General features: G+C 44.6%; 1 protein-coding gene across 1 annotated transcript; it reads right to left on the reverse strand.

Annotated features, from left to right (window-relative positions):
• Positions 1–457: 457 nt before the first annotated feature.
• Positions 458–22,537, reverse strand: LOC113890294 (neuroblastoma breakpoint family member 4-like). Its single transcript, XM_027538231.1, has 8 exons — positions 22,486–22,537; positions 21,065–21,208; positions 19,000–19,102; positions 18,037–18,251; positions 16,921–16,972; positions 13,378–13,586; positions 2,564–2,791; positions 458–579 (listed from the first exon to the last, which is right to left on the reverse strand). The coding sequence occupies exons 1-8, from the start codon at positions 22,535–22,537 to the stop codon at positions 509–511; spliced, it is 1,074 nt and encodes a 357-aa protein (XP_027394032.1). The 3' UTR covers positions 458–508.

Below are 22,537 nucleotides of genomic sequence, written 5' to 3' on the forward strand. Positions count from 1 at the left end.
GCAGGGGTGGGTGGGGTGCAAGTAAAGGAAGGTGAGGAAACCAAGAAAGTGTGTGATTTTTGTACCATGTGTTCAGCATGGTACATGCTAAATGACACTCTTATGATAGAGAGGACCACAGATCTGGGCTTCCCTTTGGCTAATAGGAAAGGTCAGAGGCAATAGAGGACAGTAGCAGCAGGAACACAGCAGAGCTCAGAGTGCAAACAGGAGATTGAGGTGGAAGGGCCCTGCATGGTGGCAGACCCCGTGGAAAGCAGAGGAAAGACCACACAGAGGTAGTGTCAGCTGTTAAGTGAACAAGTGAGGAAGAGAAAACTCAGTGGGAGATTGAGCCATAACCTTAGATAAGGAGCATAAGGAAGAAGTGCATGGGATTACCTCTGTACCCTAAGCTTGAAGGCCAGGGAATCCTCACGCTAGTCTCCATTTGCTGAAGAGCAGTTTTCTTCTGATAATCTTCTGTTTCAGGACACTTAAGCCCTTAATCTTGCTACAAACTGAACACTTAAGCTGTGGAGCCCTTATCCTCCAGCTTGGGAGGGTTCTTCATTCCAATGGAAGCATCCAAACTCAGCTCTGAAGATAAAACCACAGCCAATAGGATCCATTGTTATTTAGGATGTTTCTATGACTTAGTCCTCCACTCAGGAAGGACATCAAGTACAGAAACTGTTCAAGAACAGGATAGGCTATCTGACAGTCCATGGTGAAGTGAATCCAGTGGAGAAACTTTATATATTTTCTTTTTTGTTGATCTTCCTTCCTTACACTAGTCAATATTGGTAAGACTGCCATGGGGCAAACATGTTCCCAAATGCCAAAACAGAGTAAAGAAATAAAATTGATGACAACAACTTCTTTCCTAGGTAGAAAAGACAAAGGCAAGAAATTCCTGCAGGACACAGATTGTACTGTTGGGAGGGAAGAGATCGTAGAGATGAAGCAAAGTCAAAGTTGAAGGAAAACCTCATAAGAGAAAAGAAGTAACGAAGTCTAAATTGGAAAAATTTTACATGTGCATCAATATAGACTTCACACATATATACACAGTATATATAATATTTATACATAATCTAAGTGAGGCATGGACAATATAATAAAAATGCAACAATACTCTCAAGTGTGTCTGTGTTTGTGTAATGCAACAAATGAATGAAGATACGGAATGGATCATTCTAATGGCTTCTTGATGAGCTGAATTTGGAAAAGAAAAAAGAAAAATCAGGAGAGAAAAGCTCTGGTGGGTGACAGGAACTAGGAGTTATGGCGGGTGGGAGTCACAGGGTGGAGGGGTATGAAAATAAAGGGTATTAAAATTACCCTTTGCTGCAAAATCTGCTGTGAAGCCTGGATTCCTGCTCATGTTTCCATGGAAGATGACCAGGAAACAGTTACTGAGGAAGTGGGGGTCGGTCTGGGCTGGGAATGTGGGAAGCCAAGGACAAGAAAAGGAGAGACGAGAGGGAAGAGAAGACAATAAACACTACAAGACCTACTGGCTCTTGTCACGCTCTGCATCCCTGCCCTCCCTGAGCACTTTCCTTGAGACTCTCCATGCTGCCACAAGGGGGCTCCTTCTCATCTCAGCTCCACCTGAGGACGTGGGTCTCTCCTCATTCCTCAGATGAGGCCACAGCCTGAGGGATGAGCACCGGGCGGCCCTGGGCTCCAGTGGAGGATGTGGAGAGCGATGCAGGGTAAGGATGAATACGTCCCAGATGAAATGGATGTGAGGGTCTGAAAGCTCTTTTAAGGAAATTTGAACATAGGTGGACTCGGAGGAGATGAAAACTAGGAGACGGACATGGAGATGAGTGGAGAGAATGAATTAAATGGAGTGCTGTAAAAGAGACTGATCAGGGCACTTCATGGATGAGGGTGGAAAGAGGGGAAAACAAGGGAAAATAAACTGGATGTGAAAAGCAAACATGACCCTGTGTTGCAGGGCCAGTATTTACATTGCTATTGAATGTTACTAATACACTGTTACTGAGAGCACCTAATAGGGGTAAATTGATTTGATGACGGATGTTGAAGGGAGAGAAAAATACTGGCCAACTTGCCTTTCTGAGAAAGCAAGGGAAGATGGAGTCCAGAGAAAGTGGATCATAAAAATTATGTCATCTCAGAAGAAACAACCATTGTGCAATCATTTTATAAGTGTTAAAGCACAAGAAAGACAATGCTTAGATATTATGTATTCATAATGGTTATCATCAATTTTTAGTGAATCAGACACTCTAGACATTATGTTGCTTAAGACTCCCAATAATTATGGAAAGGAGATAGAATTTTTCAAGGGTTCAGATGAGGGACGAGAGAGATAAGTACATAAGATAAATAACTTGGCCAAGTTAAACAAGCAGGAATTTGCAGAACCAGGGCCTGAGGCTGAGCTGGTCCTAAGTCCCAGGCTCTTGATCACCTGAGGCTGTTAGAGTGTCACAGGTTTCAACTGGGCCGACAGCGGGCGTGGGAGAGGCCCTTTGCCTCCTCCACCCACAGCTTTGTGATGACCAGCACATGGACCAGAGCTTCCTAATCCCCCTTTCTTTCTTACCTAGAAAGAGTGGTCCTTGGTTTCCAGAATCAGGGTTGGAGGTAAAGCCCCAGTTGGTGAAAGAAAGACCAAGCATGGCTTTGCTGTCACCACAGTCGAAATGCTGGTCCAGCTGCCACTGCAGACAGTCAGTCACGTGGGTGCTTTTCTGAAGCTGTGTCTGTGAAGTTGGCACCTCTGACCCTGGGAAACTCACAGGTCCCCAGTGACAGTCCTCCCAGGTGTCCCCTGAAAGTAAAAGAGGGTTCAGTAGGACCAATGGAAGCTTGCTCTTGATAAGCCCTACCAGACATGCATTTCTGATATCCCTCCCCATGAGTAAAACCCAATAACCCAGACAGCAAAGGCAGACATCAGTGTGAAGAAGATGTCATATTTTTGGCTGTGACTAGGGTGCTGAGAAGGCAGGGGCTAGGCTGCAATTTCTTGAAATGAGAAATCACCCACTTGAGTCTAGAGGGTTTGGGTGACACAGGGGGTCAAGCCTCTTATTCTGTTATTAGCCTTAGTCTTGTAGCCTAGAGAGAAAGAAAGTTCTAGACAGGCCTCTAGGCATGGGAGAGAAAGAGCTGTTGATATCTACCCACCAGAAAAAAAAGAGCTATGGGAGACATACAGCATAAAGGCTTCAGTTACTACTAGAAAAGGGAGTTGAGAAACTACCGTATATTATGGAGCCTTTTGAATTTCCTTGCTTGAAATGTTTGTCTGCCCTTCCACTCACTCATACATGTGTATATTCTGTTCCCAAATGGGGTAGAGTGAGGACGGACAGATGGAAAGTATTAGCAGCTGCTGCTGCTGCTAAGTCGCTTCAGTCATGTCTGACTCTGTGTGACCCCATGGACTGCAGCCCTCCAGGCTCCTCCATCCATGGGATTCTCCAGGCAAGAGTACTGGAGTGGGGTGCCATTGCCTTCTCCAATTAGCAGCTAGGATTAGGGGATTAGAGGCCTGAGTCCCTTATTGGAACCCTCTTCGTCTCTCTTCAGAGAGATAACATAAGGTGCAGTCCTTATATTACAAGCCCCTCCAGTGGGGACTAGACAGTGCTCCTAATCAAATCTGTTTCTATGTCTACTGTGAAATGAGTACATATTCTCAGAACCTGGGCTTACTTAAGACATGAAGTACCCTCATCCAGTCTGGGTCAGGCTCAGGTGGGGTCACGGCCCCCAGAACCTGCTCCACCTTGATGTGGGGCTCTCCTCCCACCCCCTCTTTATACCTCGACACCCTCAATGAGGTTTGCTTCTTTAACTGTCTTTCACGTATCTGTTACCACTTAGTCTTCCAGGAAGCATCTGTGTCTGACTCTCATCAAAGATTCATCCAACCTCCTTCCAACTGTTTTCTGTGATTCAGTCCTCTCCACACTCTCAAAGCTCACTTGTCTTATCACCCCTAAATCCTGTTTCATCACATGCTCCTCGGCTTATGGAAATTCATCCTCCCTTCCCTACTACACAAATCTAACCTCCTTACTCGCCTTTCGAGTCCTCCTATTCTGGCCCTTCTTTCTTCTGCAACGTCACTGCCCACAGCTCCCTCTGCAAATCCTCCTGCCCTGCACCAGGAGCCTCTGGAGCCTCTGAGTGTTTTTCCACAAGCACTTCTCTCAGCCTGGTGTGCCCTTCGTATTTCCACCAGGCAAAGTTCATTCATCATTAATCATCATATTTTAGGACACAGTCAGATTTTATAATTCATATTGGGCTCATGGATAAAACTTTGTACATTAACAAATCTGATGGGTGAAATAATTGTTAAAACCACATATCCCCTCATTCCCCAATGTTATTTGAATCAATGTGTAGGACTATTTTTAATTATCACTGCATAATTTCATCATCTAATTTTATTTGTTTTTTCCAGACTAATGGGTTTTATTAAACCTATGTTTTGAATATTCTTTCCATTTGCATGGGAAAAAGACATAACACTTTATCCAACATTGACAATAGTGCCCAATATTATGAGCGTAGGGAAAAGCCTCCAACTGGAGATCAAGTTGTAATTTAAAAATCAAGTGTTTATTATGTCTACAGGGTTTCTCCTTGCAGAGAAGGTGGGGTGGGGCGGACCCAACCTGTGCCCACACCGCTGCAGCACAGCTGTCCACACTGTCTCAGGTTATCATCAGAACCCAACACAGGATGGAGCCATGTATAATTTAGATGTTCCGTCCATTCCTTTCAGCCCATCTGTGTGTGTGAGTAGTTGAGGGGGGGTGGAGGGGTGGGCTTTGGCCTTTCCTGGCCCATTCTGAATGATGGCCTGGCAGGGCTAGGCAATATCACACACATCTTACTTCTGAGACATGTGTCTGAGCCTCACTCATCCCTCTCAAAGAATCCACCTGAGAAGCCCATGCAGCACAACTAGAGACTAGTCCTGCTCACCACAGCTAGAGAAGGCCTGAAAGCAGTAAAGAAGACCTAGCACAGCCAAAAGTAAATATTAACTTAAAAAAAAGTTTTAAATGTCCAACTCTTCGTGACGCCATGGACTGGAGCCCGCCAGGCTCCTCTGTCCATGGGATTCTCCAGGCAATAATACTGGAGTGGATTGCCATGCCCTCCTCCAGGGCATGTCCCCGACCCAGGGAGCCAACCCACGACTCCTGCATCTCCTGCATTGCAGGCAGATTCTTTACCTACTGAGCCACCTGGGAAGTTCCCATAAGGAATCTTATCTTGAAAAAACAAAAGAGGTCTGTTACAAAAATTCCCGCAAGTGAGACAGTGGTAGCTGAGATTCTGCCCTTATCCCTCCACTTCCTCTCTCCGGCCTGACTTGATACCAAATGCCTGCACTGGCGAGATGGGTTTAGGTGACCGAGGGTAGCCTGGGGTAAGAAAAAAGGAAAGTGGTCTGATGTGCTTGGTGCTTTTTAAAAATTAAATTCCAGAACCCAATTCAAACCCACAGGGGTCTGAGGGCTGTTATGGTTGTGCCACTAACAGCCTGTCCAGGTTGTTGGATACAAACAACAGAAATTCTACCTGGGGACCCACTAGAAGCCTTATGTTCTTACAACGGGAGTACTCACAGTCTACATCTAGAACTGGGAAGACTTCCCTTTTATCTGACACGAATTGTTACTAGGAGGGCAAGCATTGTGTTAGAGATCCAACTGAGGAGGTCAACGGATAAATCCGGACCAGAAATCTTGGTCTTTGCAACAGTAAGATAACTGCAGACACTTCAGGTTTAAGCTCAATTCTCAAGCATAGATACATTCTCCGAGGGAGAGTGGACTGGTCCCTGAGATATGAAACCAGCACTGCTGTACTGGCTTGGGGTGTTTATAAGGGTTTTGACCCTGAGGGCAGGGGTTGGGTTAAGGCCAGGTGGATGGTTACATCAGTTGAGTGACAGATTTTATTGTGCATGCTCAGGGTCCAAACGTCCCTGTTTCTTGCCCATAATTCACTTGAAAAGCCCACCAGGGGAGCCAAATCACAAAGCAAATTTATTAAAATGAATGTATAATAAGGCCAAGGTTACTAGAGGTGATGTTCAGTTCAGTTAAGTTCAGTCACTCAGTCATGTCCAACTGTTTGCGACCACATGAACCGCAGCATGCCAGGCCTTCCTGTCCATCACCAACTCCCAGAGTCCACCCAAACCCATGTCCATTGAGTCAGTGATGCCATTCAACCGTCTCATCCTCTGTCATCCCCTTGTCCTCCTGCCCTCAATCTTTCCCAGCATCAGGGTCTTTTCAAATGAGTCAGCTCTTTGCATCAGGTGGCCAAAGTATTGGAGTTTCAGCTTCAACATTAGTCCTTCCAATGAACACCCAGGACTGATCTGCTTTAGGATTGACTGGTTGGATCTCCTTGCAGTCCAAGGGACTCTCAAGAGTCTTCTCCAACACCACAGTTCAAAAGCATCAATTCTTCAGCGCTCAGCTTTCTTCACAGTCCAGCTTTCACATCTGTACATGACTAATGGAAAAACCACAGCCTTGACTAGACGAAACTTTGTTGACAAAGAAATGTTTCCACTTTTTAATATGCTGTCCAGGTTGGTCATAACTTTCCTTTAAGGAGTAAGCATCTTTTAATTTCATGGCTGCTATCACCATCTGCAGTGATTTTGGAGTCCAAAATAATAAAGTCAGCCACTGTTTCCACTGTTTCCCCATCTATTTGCCATGAAGTGATGGGACCACATGCCATGATCTTTGTTTTCTGAATGTTGAGCTTTAAGCCAACTTTTTCACTCTCCTCTTTCACTTTCATCAAGAGGCTTTTGAGTTACTCTTCACTTTCTGCCATAAGGGTGGTGCTATCTGCATATCTGAGGTTATTGATATTTCTCCCAGCTATCTTGATTCCAGCTTGTACTTCTTCCAGCCCAACGTTTCTCATGATGTACTCTGCATATAAGTTAAATAAGCAGGGTGACAATATACAGCCTTGACGTACTCCTTTTCCTATTTGGAACCAGTCTGTTGTTCCATGTCCAGTTCTAACTGTTGCTTCCTGACCTGCATACAGATTTCTCAAGAGGCAGGTCAGGTGGTCTGGTATTCCCATCTCTTTCAGAATTTTCCACAGTTTCTTGTGATCCACACAGTCAAAGGCTTTGGCATAGTCAACAAAGCAGAAGTAGATGTTTTTTCTGCAACTCTCTTGTTTTTTTGATGATCCAGCAGATGTTGGCAATTTGATCTCTGGTTCCCCTGCCTTTTCTAAAACCAGCTTGAACATCTGGAAGTTCATGGTTCACGTATTGCTGAAGCTTGATTTGGAGAATTTTGAGCATTACTTTACTAGTGTCTGAGATGAGTTCAACTGTGCATCAGTTGGAGCATTCTTTGGCATTGTCTTTCTTTGGGATTGGAATGAAAACTGACCTTTTCCAGTCCTGTAGCCACTGCTGAGTTTTCCAAATTTGCTGATATATGAATGCAGCACTATCACAGCATCGTCTTTTAGGATTTGAAATAGCTCAACTGGAATTCCATCACCTCCACTAACTTTGTTCATAGTGACACTTCCTAAGGCCCACTTGACTTCACATTCCAGGGTGTCTGGCTCTAGGTGAGTGATCACACCATCATGATTATCTGGGTTGTGAAGATCTTTTTTGTACAGTTCTTCTGTGTATTCTTGCCACCTCTTCTTAATATCTTCTGCTAGAGGTGATGGCTTAATTTTAATTGCACCTGTGCCATTTGGTGGAATTCCCCTTTGGTAGAGCTCATACTGTCCCTTTAGGATGTGCTGACCACAGTCTGTACATCAGCCCCTTCCTGATAGGAAGGGCTGAGGCCATTTAAAGCTGGCTTAAAACTCAACATTCAAAAAACAGATCATGGCATCCAGTCCCATTACTTCATGGCAAATAGATGGGGAAACAATGGAAACAGTGACAGACTTTATTTTCTTGGGCTTCAAAATCACTGCAGAGGGTGACTGCAGCCATGAAATAAAAAATGCATGCTCCTTGAAAGAAAAGCTATGTCCAATCTAGGCAGCATATTAAAAAGCAGAGACATTACTTGGCCAACAAAGGTCCGTCTAGTCAAAAGTTCCTCTATGGTTTTCCAGTAATCATGTACAGATGTGAGAGTTGGACTACAAAGAAAGTGGAGCGCTGAAGAATTGATGCTTTTGAACTGTGGTGTTGGAGAAGACTCTTGAGAGTCCCTTGGACTGCAGAGATCAAACCAGTCAGTCCTAAAGGAAATCAGTCCTGAATATTCCTTGGAAGGACTGATGCTGAAGCTCTAATACTTTGGCCATCTATGCAAAGAACTGACTCATTGGAAAAGCCCCTGATGCTGGGAAAGATTGAAGGCAGGAGGAGAAGGGGATGACAGAGGATGAGACAGTTGGATGGCATTACCGACTCAATGGACATGAGTTTGAGCAAGCTCTGGGAGTTGATGATGGACAGGGAAGCCTGGTGTGCTACAGTACATGGGGTCTCAAAGAGTTGGACACGACTGAGTGACTGAACTGAACTGAGGCCATTTCCCAGCCATGAGTCTCTGCCTCCACCATCCCTTGCTCTCATCTCATCTCTAGCTCCCTGCCTAACATTGTGAGGCACTTCTCAGAGGCCTACAGGAACCTGACAGATGATGCCCAATAGAAACAGCCAGATAACATTCTTCCACTGAATCCTGCTGGATTTCATTCTATTCTACCACCAGCGGCTCCATACTGATACTTGTGTGGTGGGGAGGGCTGATGGTTAAACAAAAGGGATTAGTAAACCTGGAGTCCTAGCTGGTTTTGATGGGAGGGTTCAGGTTCAGTTCAGTCGCTCAGTCATGTCCGACTCTTTGCGACCACATGAACCACAGCACACCAGGCCTCCCTGTCCATCGCCAACTCCTGGAGTCCACCCAAACCCATGTCCATTGAGTCGGTGATGCCATCCAATCGTCTCATCCTCTGTCGTCCCCTTATCCTCCTGCCCTCAATCTTTCCCAGCATCAGGGTCTTTCCAATGAGTCAGCTCTTCACATCAGGTGGCCAAAGTATTGGTGTTTCAGCTTCAGCATCAGTCCTATCAATGAACACCCAGGACTGATCTCCTTTAGGATGGACTGGTTGGATCTCCTTTCAGTCCAAGGGACTCTCAAGAGTCTTCTCCAACACCACAGTTCAAAAGCATCAATTCTTCTGCGCTCAGCTTTCTTTATAGTCCTACTCTCACATCCATACATGTGAGGGTTCAGGGACTGGCTGCAAAAAACAAATGAGAAGTCCCACCAAGAGAGATAAAACAATCCCTCCATCAATCTGAGACCAGAGCAGAAGGTTTTTGCAAAGGGAAAGGGAGAGAGAGTGAGGGAGCGTGAGCATGAGGTGCTCTGAGCACTGAGCAGAAATGAACTCGGGAGGAAGGAGACTGAACCACCCCAGGACACAGTCATGTTACACACACCCTCAGAAATCATAAAGGCAGCTTCAACTACAGCAGAAGTTTTGTTCAAATTCACATGTAGCAGCCAAGCAAACACAGGCTCTGGCAGCAGAATGGACTCCTAGAAATTCTGTGTTTTCAAGACCAATTTTTAAAAGATATTTATTTATTACTTGTGGCTTCCCTGGGTCTTCATGCAGTGCATGGGCTCTTCATTGCTGTGCATGGGCTTTCTCTAGTTGCTATGAATGGGGGCTACTCTCTAGTTGTGGTGCCAGGCTTCTCCATTCACTGATTTCCCTTACTGCAGAGCAAGGATTCTAGGGTGCTCAGGCATCAGTAGTTGTGGTATGAAGGCTGTAGAACAATGGCTCGGTAGTTGTGGCCCACAGGATTGGATGTCCCATGGCATATAGGATCTTAGTTCCCTGACCAGGGATCAAACCTGTGTCCTCTACATTGGGAGGCAAATTCTAACAACCAGATCACAGGGGAAATCCCAAGGTCAATTTTTCAAATACTGAGATGTGACATAAATGTTTTTGTTTTCAGTTACTTTCCTTGCCATGAAATACCTGTCAGTGTGGTAAGGCCAAACAGGCAGAGGCAGATACACATCTCATGCTGGGTTTAATAAAAAGGAGAGTGCAGGAAAGTGCAAAAAATCCTGTGACTGATTAGTAGCCCTGCATCAACTGACTGAAGGTTACTATAATTGAGAGGGATTCATAAAGGGGCCTATACAAGTACATGGTGACAGACAACCTTGTTACAGGGACAATTTGTGGTTGTCTGAACAGAAGAAGTAGGCATATTTAGCACTTTCCAATTCCCTGCATCTGAGATGACCAGATGTCACCACTGAACTCAGACCCATGTTTCTCCATGGTTACCTAGAACAGATGAGGTCTTGGTCTTCCTCTTCCTCAAGAAAAGCATAATTTTCTACTGAAAAATTCAGACAGGGCCAGAAACATTAAGCAGACCCCCCTATGTAAATTAATAATGCAGTGTCCAGTACCACCACCAGGACACCAATCTCACCAGTGAGACGATAGCATGTTTTAGAAGGATATTCCAGGTGTCTCAGGGTTGTGTCTCTCAGACTCTACTTGGTTTGCTTTTCCAAGACATCAGGCAAGATCTCCCTGACCTTGAAGATTCTCACCACAGTATCCTCTTCCAAGTCTGCCTAAGAAGTTAAACATTCATCTTCCCCACAGACCCTGGGGAATAGCTCACCTGCATTCTAGTAGAATACTGTAATACTCAGGCTTTTCTCATCATATGCTGGCTGCTTTAGCAGAATGATGAATGGAATCTACAAAACCTCAAACCAAAATGAACTTTGGTTGCTCCACTGAATCTCCAGCCATTCATGGGGTGGGAAATGCCAGGGCTCTGCCTTGCTTCATGAAACCATTACAAGCAAGGTGATGGGAGAGGTCTTTGTGTCCTGTGGTCCAGATGACTGCTTCACTAAGAGAGCCATCTTAGAGGAGACAGACACCGAGAGTGACGGCAATGACACCAGGGAAGCAACAGATGCTTAAAGCTCTCAGCATCTCTGGAAAGTCACAGAAGTTCAAGGGACATTTTGGGGTATGGAAATGGGAATACTGTGGGCAAGAAGAGACATTTCATTGGAATCAGGGAAAAAGCTAGTCATCTCTGTGCACCTGCACACATACAAGTGAGTGAGTGTGTCACACTTGCCTTGGGTCCATGATCTAACTTGGGGCCTGACCCATAGGCTTCACCTGGATGAAGAGGAGAGCTAGGCTTTCAGACCCACCTGATGTCTTGGCTTAAAACTCTACCACAGTCTGATTCAAATCACTGTCTACAGAGCTTCCACACAGGGATGACAAATCTCAGCACCACCAAAGGCAAGGAGTACAAAGAATACAGTCTACCTGGGCATCCAGGTGGAGTTCTATCACATGGTAATACTCACTGGTTACATCCCGAGCATAAGAGACATCCTCTTCCTCAAGTGGTGAGACGGCAGTGCTCCTATAAGGCCAGAAAGAGTCTGGCAGGCCAGGAAGAACCAAGTAAGTCAAATCGTATCATTCAGTGAATCCCATGGGACACCGTTCTCTATCATCTGTGGCATCTCTCTGCTGAACCTGGTTGGGGAGGGAGGACTAAAGATTAGTCAAGAGGGGTCAGAAATCTTAGAGTCCTATCTGGGTTTGATGGAATGTTTAAAGAAGTGGTGAAGCAAGCCGGGGTTTGACCCAGTAAAGAGAGAAAAGCTCATTTTTTGTGTGTGGGACAGTGTATGGTTTTACAGGGGCAGAAGAGATAAAGAACAGTGGGAACTCTGTGCTCTGGCCAAATAGCAAGCTGATGAAGAAAGAGACTGAGTTATCTCTAGATGGTACAGTCATGACTCACAGAGATACACAATAGTGATTTGCACCCTTTTGTTTAAATTGCATTGTCACCTGGAGTATCCGGTGCATACAGTTTGGGGCAGTCTGGTTTCCCAGATAGTTCATGCTGTCAAGACCTCTCTTAATATTGTGGCATGATACAATGTTATTGTCTATTTACATTTCTTGTTATGACATACATGCCAGCATTCTGACACCAAACAGGGAGAAAGCAGATAGGCATCTCACTCTATAAACCACATCGGAGATAACGAGTGAGTGCAAAAAAATCACTCTGCCTTAGTTCATCTGGGTCAACTGACTTGGGTTATAAACTTGAAAAGTTAATAACTTAATGGGAAACAAAGTTAATGGGAAACAACGTACGTACCACAGTGAAAGCAGAAAACATTACAAAAAAGGATAATTGGTGGCTGGCAAGACTGATGAGACAAAGTATTCAGCACTTTCTGTTTCTCCCTGGATCAGAGGTCTGCAGATTTCATCACTGTACAACAGCCCACAGATATTCAAAATTACCTCAGGGAAATAGCCTCTGGTCCTTTTAGGTCATCGTGATCATTCTGGTTTTCTGCAAATAAATTAGCAGGAGACTTATATCAGGCAAATTCTCTTCACAAATGCCAATCCTTTGCCTATCTTCAGAGTGTGGTAACAGGGTACTGTGAGAGAAACAGTCCAGGAGGCCGTAGATAGAGCCTTATAAGGAGGTGTTGGATTTCCTTCTTGAGCCATTGGACAAATTTCTTTGATATGATATGTCATTGGCAGAGTATCCTGGTCCTGAGTCTGCGCAAACAGCTAAATATATCCTTTTCCACACAGATGCTGGGGAACAACCTAGCTATATCCTAGAGGGTTGCTATAATACTCAGGCTTTTTCCATCTGAAATGCTGTTTGTTAATGACATAAGTGATTACACATTGAGATTAGATGGGAGTGGAATCTACATACCATCAAGTCAAATGAATCTTCAAAGCTACAAACGGTGGCCATTCATCAGACTGGGAAGTCCCAGGGCCCTGCCTTACCTCAGAGAAACACACCAAAGGCGACCACGTGGCTTACATTTGGGTTTCAGAAGACTTCAAACAAGATAAGTCAAATGAAGGGAGAGAGTTCATGGTTTGATAGAAGTGAACCAAAGTAGTGACATCTCCAAAGAGATATAAACAAGACTGCCAACAGTCTTGGACAGGTGTAGGAACTCAAGGACATTGCTCAGGAATGAAAATTAGAGTACTTCATGTGAGATAGGAGACTCATTCAAAATGAGGCAGCCTGAAAGTTACCTCAACTGTTGAGGTACACATGAATCTGGCAGGACCACCTTTGGTAGAGTGGTTAACCATAAGGACAAACATGACTAGGAATTGAGAAAAGTTCACTCATAGAATGTCTTATTTAAAACGCAATTAGAGAGTCTGGTTCAAAGCAGGCTTCAGTTTGTAAGCATACTGTCTATCTATCTAAGGGGATTAATTCTCTTAGAGTAGGCTAACAAAGATAATGCAGACTACCTGAGAGATCAATTTCATCCTCTTTAGCTTGGGAGCAACCACAGGCTCCATCCAGAGCAAAGCCCACTTTCTCTTCCTCATATGCAGATTTCGCATCCCCGTAAGGCTGGTTGCAGGCAGAATCTTCCTGGACAGTTGAAGGTACTGAAACACACTCATCTTGGGATTGCTGAAGTACCTCCTTCTTTTCAACATCATGCAGGTTCACGCTGTGTCAGGTGGAAAAGGGATGACAGAAGATTAAGAGGATTTGACTCCAAGCCATCCTGGTTGCTTTTGATGACAGGCATGAGGAGTGGTTACAAAAGCAAAAGCACAGTCCCTTAAAGAGGGAAGTAACTCCTCCTGTATGTGAAATGGGGTGACATGGGGCGGGAGAGACCGTAGGTTCTCTGGCACTGGGCACACAACCAGCGGTTGAGGGAGGAGATGGGATTTTCCCTGCATGCTAACCTCATGCACACATGCCCCCAGCACACAAGAGGACTAGGATAGTGGTTCCCACTTTTCTGCACACATTGTGTTGATCTGGATATGCAGGATCCAAGTGAAAACAGCTTTTGAGGAATTACAGACTAGATATTCTGCCTTCAGGAACTATTTTCTCAGGATTTTGATATAATACAAATGTTTTCTAGTTTCCTTACTTGGAAACAAATATCTACCAACATGTTGAAGCCAAACAGGCACAAGGCTGATATGAATCTCACGCTACTTTTAACTACTCAGGAGAAAATACTTGATTACAGAAACTCCTGAGTTTGGCTATTCCACCTGGATCCACTCCCTGTACGTTAAGAAACTGAATGCACTGAGCCTGTGAAATGAAAATAGACAATACTGTTAAAGAGATATTTGGCTGTTGACTAAATAGATAAAAGATTTGCTTTTGGCACTTCCTGTTTTTCCCTGAATTTGAGGTCTCCTGCAGTCACCACTGACATTTACGGCCCACTGATCTTCAGAATTACCTGGGAAATGTTAAATTGTGTCCATTTACTTGCTCATGATCATTTTGATTGTCTAGTAAGAAATTCAGAGAAAACAGGTCATAATAAGCAAATCACATGTCACACATACCTACTCAGTAAACACATTTACCACAGGGACGTTAATATTCTCAGTGCAAGAACATAATACTTTAGCAAAGATATTCTAGGACTCTTAAGTCTTATAAGAATTAGACTGGTCTACTTCTAGACCCATAGGGGAAATTCTCTCCTTAATCTCATAGAGCTCTCTCCCAATATCCTTTGTTCTGCATCTGTATAAATAGTTAATGGTGTATTTTCCCCAGAGATCCTAGAAAATGCACTGAGTTATTTTCTAGAATTATTTCTGCAATATTGGTTTATCCCATCAGATTATGTGGTTGTTGATGGTTTAGAGGAATTTACACTTGAGACTAGAGTGATGCATGAATTGTGAAAAGTGAAAGTGTGAAAGTGTTAATCACTCAATCGTGCCCAACTCTTTGCAGCCCCATTGACTATAGCCCATCAGGCTCCTCTGACCATGGAATTCTCCACAAAAGAATATCTGAGTGAGTGCCATTTCCTTCTCCACGGGATCTTCTACACTCAGTGTTCAAACCCACTGTCTTCTGCACTGCAGGCAGATTCTTTACTGTTTGAGCCAGCAGGGAAGCCCAGTGAATTGTATTAACCCTCAAATCAAAAAGAATCTTCGGTGCTACATAGAAACCGTGGCCATTTGAGGCCAGAGGAAGTGCCAGAGCCCAGCCTTGCTTCATGGAAACATCCAAGCAAGGCAATGGTACAGTTGGGTCTGTCTTGGTTGTTGAGGGACTGCTTAGAGAAGACTAGCCAACCTAGAGAAAAGAGAGACTGGGGCTGAGAGGAGTGAAACCAAACAGGGAAATCACCTCACCTAATAAAGAGGCAACTCTGCAATCATGTCTGGAGAGGCCAGGCACATTTACAAAACAAAATTAGATCACTGAAGATAACAAACACATTGTATCCAAACCAGGTGTGACAGACACCTCCTGTGGATTTCCAGCTGAGGTAGGTGAGAGTTGTCACAATAGATTTGGGTCAAATGTTTGACACTGGGGCCAGGGTGACAGAGGCAAGACCAGGGCCGAGAAGATGATGAAGGCTCCCTGACTGACCTGATGTCTGTGTTCCATAATAGATCCTTTCTCCTGGTTTCAACTAAGATGTGTCTATACAACCTGTCCTCAGAGATGACCTTCCTCAGTCTATACACATTGTGGGGACAAAGAACACAGAAGCTACCTGGGAGATTGGTTGGGATTTCATCCTCTTTAGCATGGGAGAAACCACAAGCTCCATCCAGACCAAGGCCCACTTCTGGTTCATCAAATGCAAATTTGTCATCACTGTAAGGCTGGTGACAGTCAGAACTTCCTTGGTGAATTGAAGGCATCAAAACACATTCATCCTTAGATTCCTCAGGCAATTCCTTCTTTTCAACATCCTACATTTCCATGCTGTGACAGGTGGGAAAGGGATAACAGAAAATTAAATGAAGAGGATCTGACTCTAAGCCATTCTGGCTGGTTTTGATGGGAGGCATGAGAGTGGTCACAGAAAGAAGCTATCCTCCCGTATAGGAAACTGACTGTGGCTGTCTGGGAGTGGGAGGGAGAGTACAGCAGGTGCTCCATGTACTGGCCACAAACCTCTGATGAGGAATGAGACTCAATCATCCCAGGATGGTACTTTCAGGAACAGGAAGCACAGATGAATTTCCACACCAAGTGCATCCCCCCTGGTCCTAATCCATGTTGAGTTTAAGATGAAGCAGCCAAGTGAATAAGGGCTTCCCTGTTGGCTCAGTGGTAAAGAATCAACCTGCCAATGCAGGAGACATAGATTCAATCCCTGGGTCGGGAAGATCCCCTGGAAGAGGAAATGACAACCCAATTCCATAATATTGATGGGCAAATCTCATGGACAGAGGAGCCTGGTGGGCTACAGCCCATTGCTTTGCAAACAGTAGGTCATGCCTGAGGAACTGAGCACTCACAGTCAAGTGGACACATCTATTAAGGCATTATAGATTCCCGGAAATATTATGCCTCCTTTTTAGGAATTGAAAGGTTTCCAAGGCCTCTTTCTATTACTATTGTCACGTGACAACCAATTTTTTTTTCTAGACAGTTGTCCTGATGTTTAATTTTTCTAGTTACTTCTGTACTAATTCCTTTGCCAGTTATCTTCCTCCCAAGAAGCTTAAATAACTGTGTAGGAATAGATATATATCTCATTTTGGACCTCCTTTAGGAGAGAACAGATATTCTCTATGTGTACAGGAAATCCTAAAGGGTGGTGCATTCACCCTGGCTCTTACATACAAGTACCACAGAGACAACAGACAACCAAGTTACAGGTCCAATCATATGTGGGTTGAAGTAAATCAGTACCATCTGCAGTTGTGCTTAGGCTTCCATCTGGCATCTCTGATTCTTTTGACCTCACTTACTATTCTCTCTGTGACCCTGTCCATACTTTTCCTACCCATTTTCCTACCCAGCTCCTGATAGTTCACTGTTACCTGGGCATGAGTGTTTCTTGTCCTTGTTCATCCTCCTCATTTTCATGAATTTCTGCAGATAAATTCAGAAATATCCATTGAGCTTCTTGCCATGTCACCTATTACAAACACAGGGACTCATATGGTCACAGAGTCATAAATATCTATGTACAAGTTAGTACTATATGGAAGTTCTAATTTTTTGAACTTTGTTTTTAAACAACTGTCCTAGAAGGGATTTCTGGTCCATCAGGCAGTCTGTTTCTAAACTGGTAGATCATCTTCAGGGCACCTTCTGCTTGAAATTGGGCAAACATTTAAATTGTCTTTTCTTCCTTATATCACCTCACGTTGTCCACCTTCCATCTCCACTTCTACAAATGTGTCATCCATCCTGCCACAAATTCTGCCAAAGACACAGGCTCTAAAAACTTCCTCAGGTCTCACAAGATGCCCTCCTTTCTCTAAGGAGAACAACCAAGTCCCATGTCCCTCCATCTGGGAACATCCTGGCTCTTCAAGGTGGCTTTTGTGTGTTATCAGGGGAAGTCTCTCTATGGAAAGTGCTTCAGTCTAATCCACTTTCCCAACACCAAGTTCAACTCTATCAAGTACCTTACCCAACACCACAAAATGAAAGGCATTTTTTTTTTCTGCAGTGCATTTGTACATATTCCCAAATTTCATCACTACAGCTATCATCAACAGATTATTTGATCCATTTTACAGATGAAAAAACAGTTATTGACCTAAGAAAAATCAATTACTCACACACAGTTATAAGCACAGCACTCAGCCTGGAACCTGGGAACTTCCAGGTTTAGTCCAGGGCTTTTTTCACTCTAATAAGCTTCCTCCTGTCACCTCATCTTATCTCTGCTTTAACGCTATCTGGATGCTGCCTCTTGCTCCAGTGGCCATTGTCCATCAGGGAGGAAGCAGACAGTTCAAATATTATGACCTCCACCCTGTGCATTTCTCCTCTGTCCTCCCACTCAGCCAGTCATGCTCTTATCATATCCCCAAATGGGACATGAAACAGGAAAGCTCATTTAAAAAAAATTCCTAGTGGAGTTCATCTTATGAAATGGGGACCTAGGAGAGGATCAGTGCTATCAGGGTCTGTGGCCCCCTCACCTGGGCTGAGCTTGCAGGCAAGGCGCTTGGCCAGTCGGTACCCCTCAGACAGGCTCTCTCGGAAGCCCTGCCCCTGGTGGCTGTCCGGGTCATTGCGGGTGAGGAGGTCCTCGAGGTGCTGCTTGAGCAGGACAGAGTCATCTTTCCCATCCCGTAGTGTCTGCCGTAACTGGGTCAGCTCTCTTGCCTGACTTCGATTTAGGGTGTCACAGGTCCTAGGTGAGACAGAACAGACAGTTGTTAAAGAGGTGGATGAGAGACTGTTAGGGATTTCTGTGAGAACATCCCCAAGAAGCCCTTGAAACAGAATTCTGGCACATATTTGATGATCAAACTATGTCATAGAGAAAGAAGGAACAACAAATGTGTCCTCTGTATCCAAAAGTGCTCCTGAAGATTCCCTGACATCCCATTCATCTTGTTCTTCTGTATTCAAAACCTAATGTATTTCTAAACCTGTGTTATGAAGTTGTCTCTTCAGTTCCTTGCTCAGAGAAGGCCATTTCCATTTAAAAATACACAAACAGCATCACACATTGAGTGACACACAGTCAGGTATAGAGTGTGGAGAGGTACAGCTGGTGTGGATTGGAAAGAACAAGCGAATGTCAGGGTCAAGAAAGGATGACAAGCTGTAGTCAGTCAGGAGGGAGTTGTGATTTAAAGGCAAATGAGGCTTTAATTGCACAACACTGAGAATGTACCAAATGCCACTGAGTTGAATTGTCCACTTGAATTTGGTGAATTTCATGATATGTGGTTTTAGGTCAATAGTTTTTTAAAAAGAGAGTAACTGAAGCCCTGAATAACAGTTGGAATCCATAATCCACCAATTGTTGGAGCCGGGCGGTCCCTGGGCCATGGCTTCACAAAGAGTCAGACACAACTGAAGTGATTTAGCATGCATGCACCTGTTTTATGACAGTGTCCTGTGCCTGCCATGAACACCCCTGTCCTCCTTACCTCAGCCTCTCATCGAGCGTTGGCTTTTCTGCTGGCCTCAGTGCCTCAAAAGGCAGCTTCTCCCCCAGCACAGATTCAACATTGTCCTTACATGGTTCACACTCTGAGGAAAGAGACACTGCCTCAGGGGAAGCTGGCCTTGCCGCTGTGGTCACTGCCTTCAGAGGAGGAGGACGGGCCACCCCAGAGGCAGATGTAACCTCAGTACCAAGGTCTACACAGCCATTTCCATATCTGATTCCCCAGCCTCCCAACTGAGGTTACTCCCCATTTTAGAACTGAGGAAAAAGGAGCTCCAAGGCACAGAAAGCAAGTAGACAGGATGAACTGCCATTTGGCAAAGTCAGAATTCACATCCCCTGAGACTGACCGTGAATCCTGGGCCACTGAACCAAGATCTGCAGCCTCTTCGGTGAGACACTGAGCAGGGCCTGTGGTGGCGATTCCTGTGTGGTCAGGAAGGTCTATAGGACTAAACTGGTGGTTACCTTGTGCCATCCCAGTATTTCAGTAATGAACAAGTATCTCGAGGTAAAAAACTCACCTGGACACACTTGTGTGAAATAGAATACATGAAACCATAAGGACCTGAAAGAAATGTGCCCAAACACTGATAATCTTTGTGTTACTAGAAATAGTAGAAGTGTGAACTGTGTTTACACTGAGCCAGGCACTACTGTCAGGGCTTTATCAGATTTACTCAGTATTCATTATAACTCAAACAATAGTTATTATTACAGCACCACGTGGACAGAGGAGGAAACAGACACAGGCTCCCAACGTGAATGTGAGCCTAGGAAGCCTGGCCCAGAGTCCGTGCCCTTCACACTGTGCTGTGTGACCTCCCACAGGGTCCTGATGAGACATTTCTTCTTCACCAGCCCCACAGCTTATTTCTTAGAATAATGTTATGCTTATAAGGAAAGATGTAAATAAAACTAAGTTTGCCCTTTCCCCAAAGTTTCTCTCTTTACTTTCTTAAATAACAGGCTTTACTTTTTCTTTTTCTCGGTGTCAGTCATTTTTCATTAACTCCCTCATAGATTAATGGAAAACGACTACACAGTCTCAAGTTGTCAAGATTTCTCTCACCCCCTTGCTGTGCTTGCTCATGACTTCTTTCCTCACTACAGGCCCTTCTCCCCGAACAGGCAACAATGCTTCCAACTGCCAGGCTGACTGCAGATACAAAGGGCCTCCCCACACTCTGCCTGGGATTTTATGGTGGCTGGTGATCTCTCCCACTTACCATCATGCTCATGTTGGTCACACATCTTATAGCACAGATGTCACCTGGACTCCTGGTCAACCTGAATCACCAAAGTTTCACCAGCTCAGGTAGAAATAGAAGGGGATGTATAGATGGTTTGATTTCCCCAGAAACACCCTCAACCTCATCACAGAGTGTCACATGACTTTCTTGGACAGGAAAGACACCCTACACCCAGGAAGCACGGCTTCCTTCTCACCAGGGAGGCCCTGTCTTGATGGCATCACTCATAGAGACCACGGTTTCAATGAGCAGCAGCTTCATCTTTAAGTTCTTTAAATCTTATGATCCCTTGCTTCTCGCAATATATAACCACCATATTTCCCCAGTGTAACTAGCATAGGGATTTGCCCATGGAACCTCAGGGAAGCTTGAACTGATGGAGTTCATTAGTCCCAGAGGTTTCACCAACAGGGATGCAGGATCAGATATGAACAGAAAAAATTCCAGTTAACACTCTTTAGCTTTCTCCTGAGAGACACAGACAGTTCTGTGCTTGTGCCAGGAATCACAGTCTAGATGATTAGGACACTGGGTGATTGAGACACAGACACACAATCTGTATCTCACCCTACAACTCACCACAAATTTGGGAAAGTGCCTCCACTCCTTGTGCTCAGTTTTCCATCCTCAGGGAACTAAGGGGAAAAGAGCCACTACCACCTTTCCTGGATTGTGGTCAGAATGGAATTCAAAACGACAAAGGGAAAAGGAGACAAAGCATGGAGACTTAGTTTCTTAGAGGGAAGACAGTGGTCATTCATTGTTTTGGTGATCACAACCCTGAGGACTTACTGTATTTCTGTAGCTGGTTGGCCAGGGGGTTAGCAGTTGCTTGGGATATGAGGAATTTCTCTGTGAGGTCTTGAAAGTCCTGGTTGTTATTTACCAGATGCAACCAAAGTTCCTGGTTGATTTCAAGTGAGGGTGAGTTCTGCCCTTAGATCAGATAAAGAGAGAAAAGGTATTGCCATGGTGATGTGTGGCAGATGAGGGCAGAGCCAGGGGCGAGGAGAAGACACTCAGCATACAGGGGATTAGAGCCAAGCAAAATCACATAGGTTTAATCAGCACTGAGGGATGACAAAAACTGGAATTCCTGACTTACTATTGGGAACAACTAGAGGGTTCTCAACCACAAAGAGAAGTTGAAGATGCCAGAGCTCAGAGCCAAAGGTGCTGTGTGGGGCTCAGACTCAGACAGCAGTGAAGGAGGGGGACCCAGCATGCTAGGCAACCGTCTGGAGTTGCCATAACAGAACTGGTAGGGGGAGGGGTTCATGGGATCTTGGGGGCCCCTGCCTTCCAGGTGTCTAGGCCATGACCATTTGTGAACATCACCACTGATAGCACCCAAGCCCTCAGCAGCCACTCTTAGGTTGTCTGCACACATCCTGATGCCACTGACCTATCTCCTTCCAAAAACTACCTCAGCTGAGTTCCCATTGTTCATTCTTTTGTGTATACAAATATTCGAGGGAGAAATACTTTGTCAGCAGGTCTTAATTTCTGTTGGGCTGTTATAAGTCACCTCACCTTCTCTTTAAACAGATCTTAAGGCTTTTCCACAAGTGAGAGATGTCAAACTTTTAGACTCTCATGAACTTGGGGTCTTCTCCACTTTTGTCCATCCTTAAACCTGTAGGAAAAAATCAGAGTATAATACTAAGTGAATGAGTAATTAATTTTTTAAAATGGTTTCTGTCCAGACTCAATATTATTTTGCTGCATCCCAGTGTTATGTCAGATTCTTGTCTTCCTTGGGCAGCTTGTTTGCTTTAGAGTAAACTTAAGTTTGACAGCCCTGCCTTCTAAACCCCTCCTCTATTTCCGGGTCGCTCTAGTTGTTTTTAATGTCACTAAACACTACATTTCAAACTTTTACTCATGGATTTCATTGTACCCCCGATAAGAGCTCTTTTCAAGCTGTCAAAATGATTAAAAGTTTATGTGTATATCCTTGAATATTGGCATGATGATCTATTTAGTAAAGTCATGGGTCAGGGATGGTTGATGAGATACAGTGAACATGGGAAATTGTGTTCAGGGACATAGAAGATGAAATTGAGGAGAAAGGGACAGGCATGCCCTCAGGGACGGATGGTCTTAACCAACTTCACATTTCCTCAGCATCTCTTCCTACCTGGGTCTTGTGAACCTGAGATTTGGGAGACCCTCTGTAGCATTGGTCTCTTCAGTTTAGCTGCAGGACTAACCTGGATGGTGGGTGAAATGGGTGTGACCACGAACCACTGAGCATTTGCCCAT

This window comes from Bos indicus x Bos taurus, chromosome 3 (assembly GCF_003369695.1).
Source record: "Bos indicus x Bos taurus breed Angus x Brahman F1 hybrid chromosome 3, Bos_hybrid_MaternalHap_v2.0, whole genome shotgun sequence".
NCBI classification, from domain to species: Eukaryota; Metazoa; Chordata; class Mammalia; order Artiodactyla; family Bovidae; genus Bos; species Bos indicus x Bos taurus.

Coding starts and splice junctions, on each gene's coding strand:
- LOC113890294 (XM_027538231.1), bottom strand. CDS start 22,537: ATGGGCAAATGCTCAGTGGTTCGTGGTCACACCCATTTCACCCACCAT. Junction 16,973..18,036: donor TGCCTGCAAGCTCAGCCCAG/GTGAGGGGGCCA, acceptor ATTTATCTGCAG/AAATTCATGAAAATGAGGAG. Junction 13,587..16,920: donor CAAGAAACACTCATGCCCAG/GTAACAGTGAAC, acceptor CACCTGACACAG/CGTGAACCTGCATGATGTTG.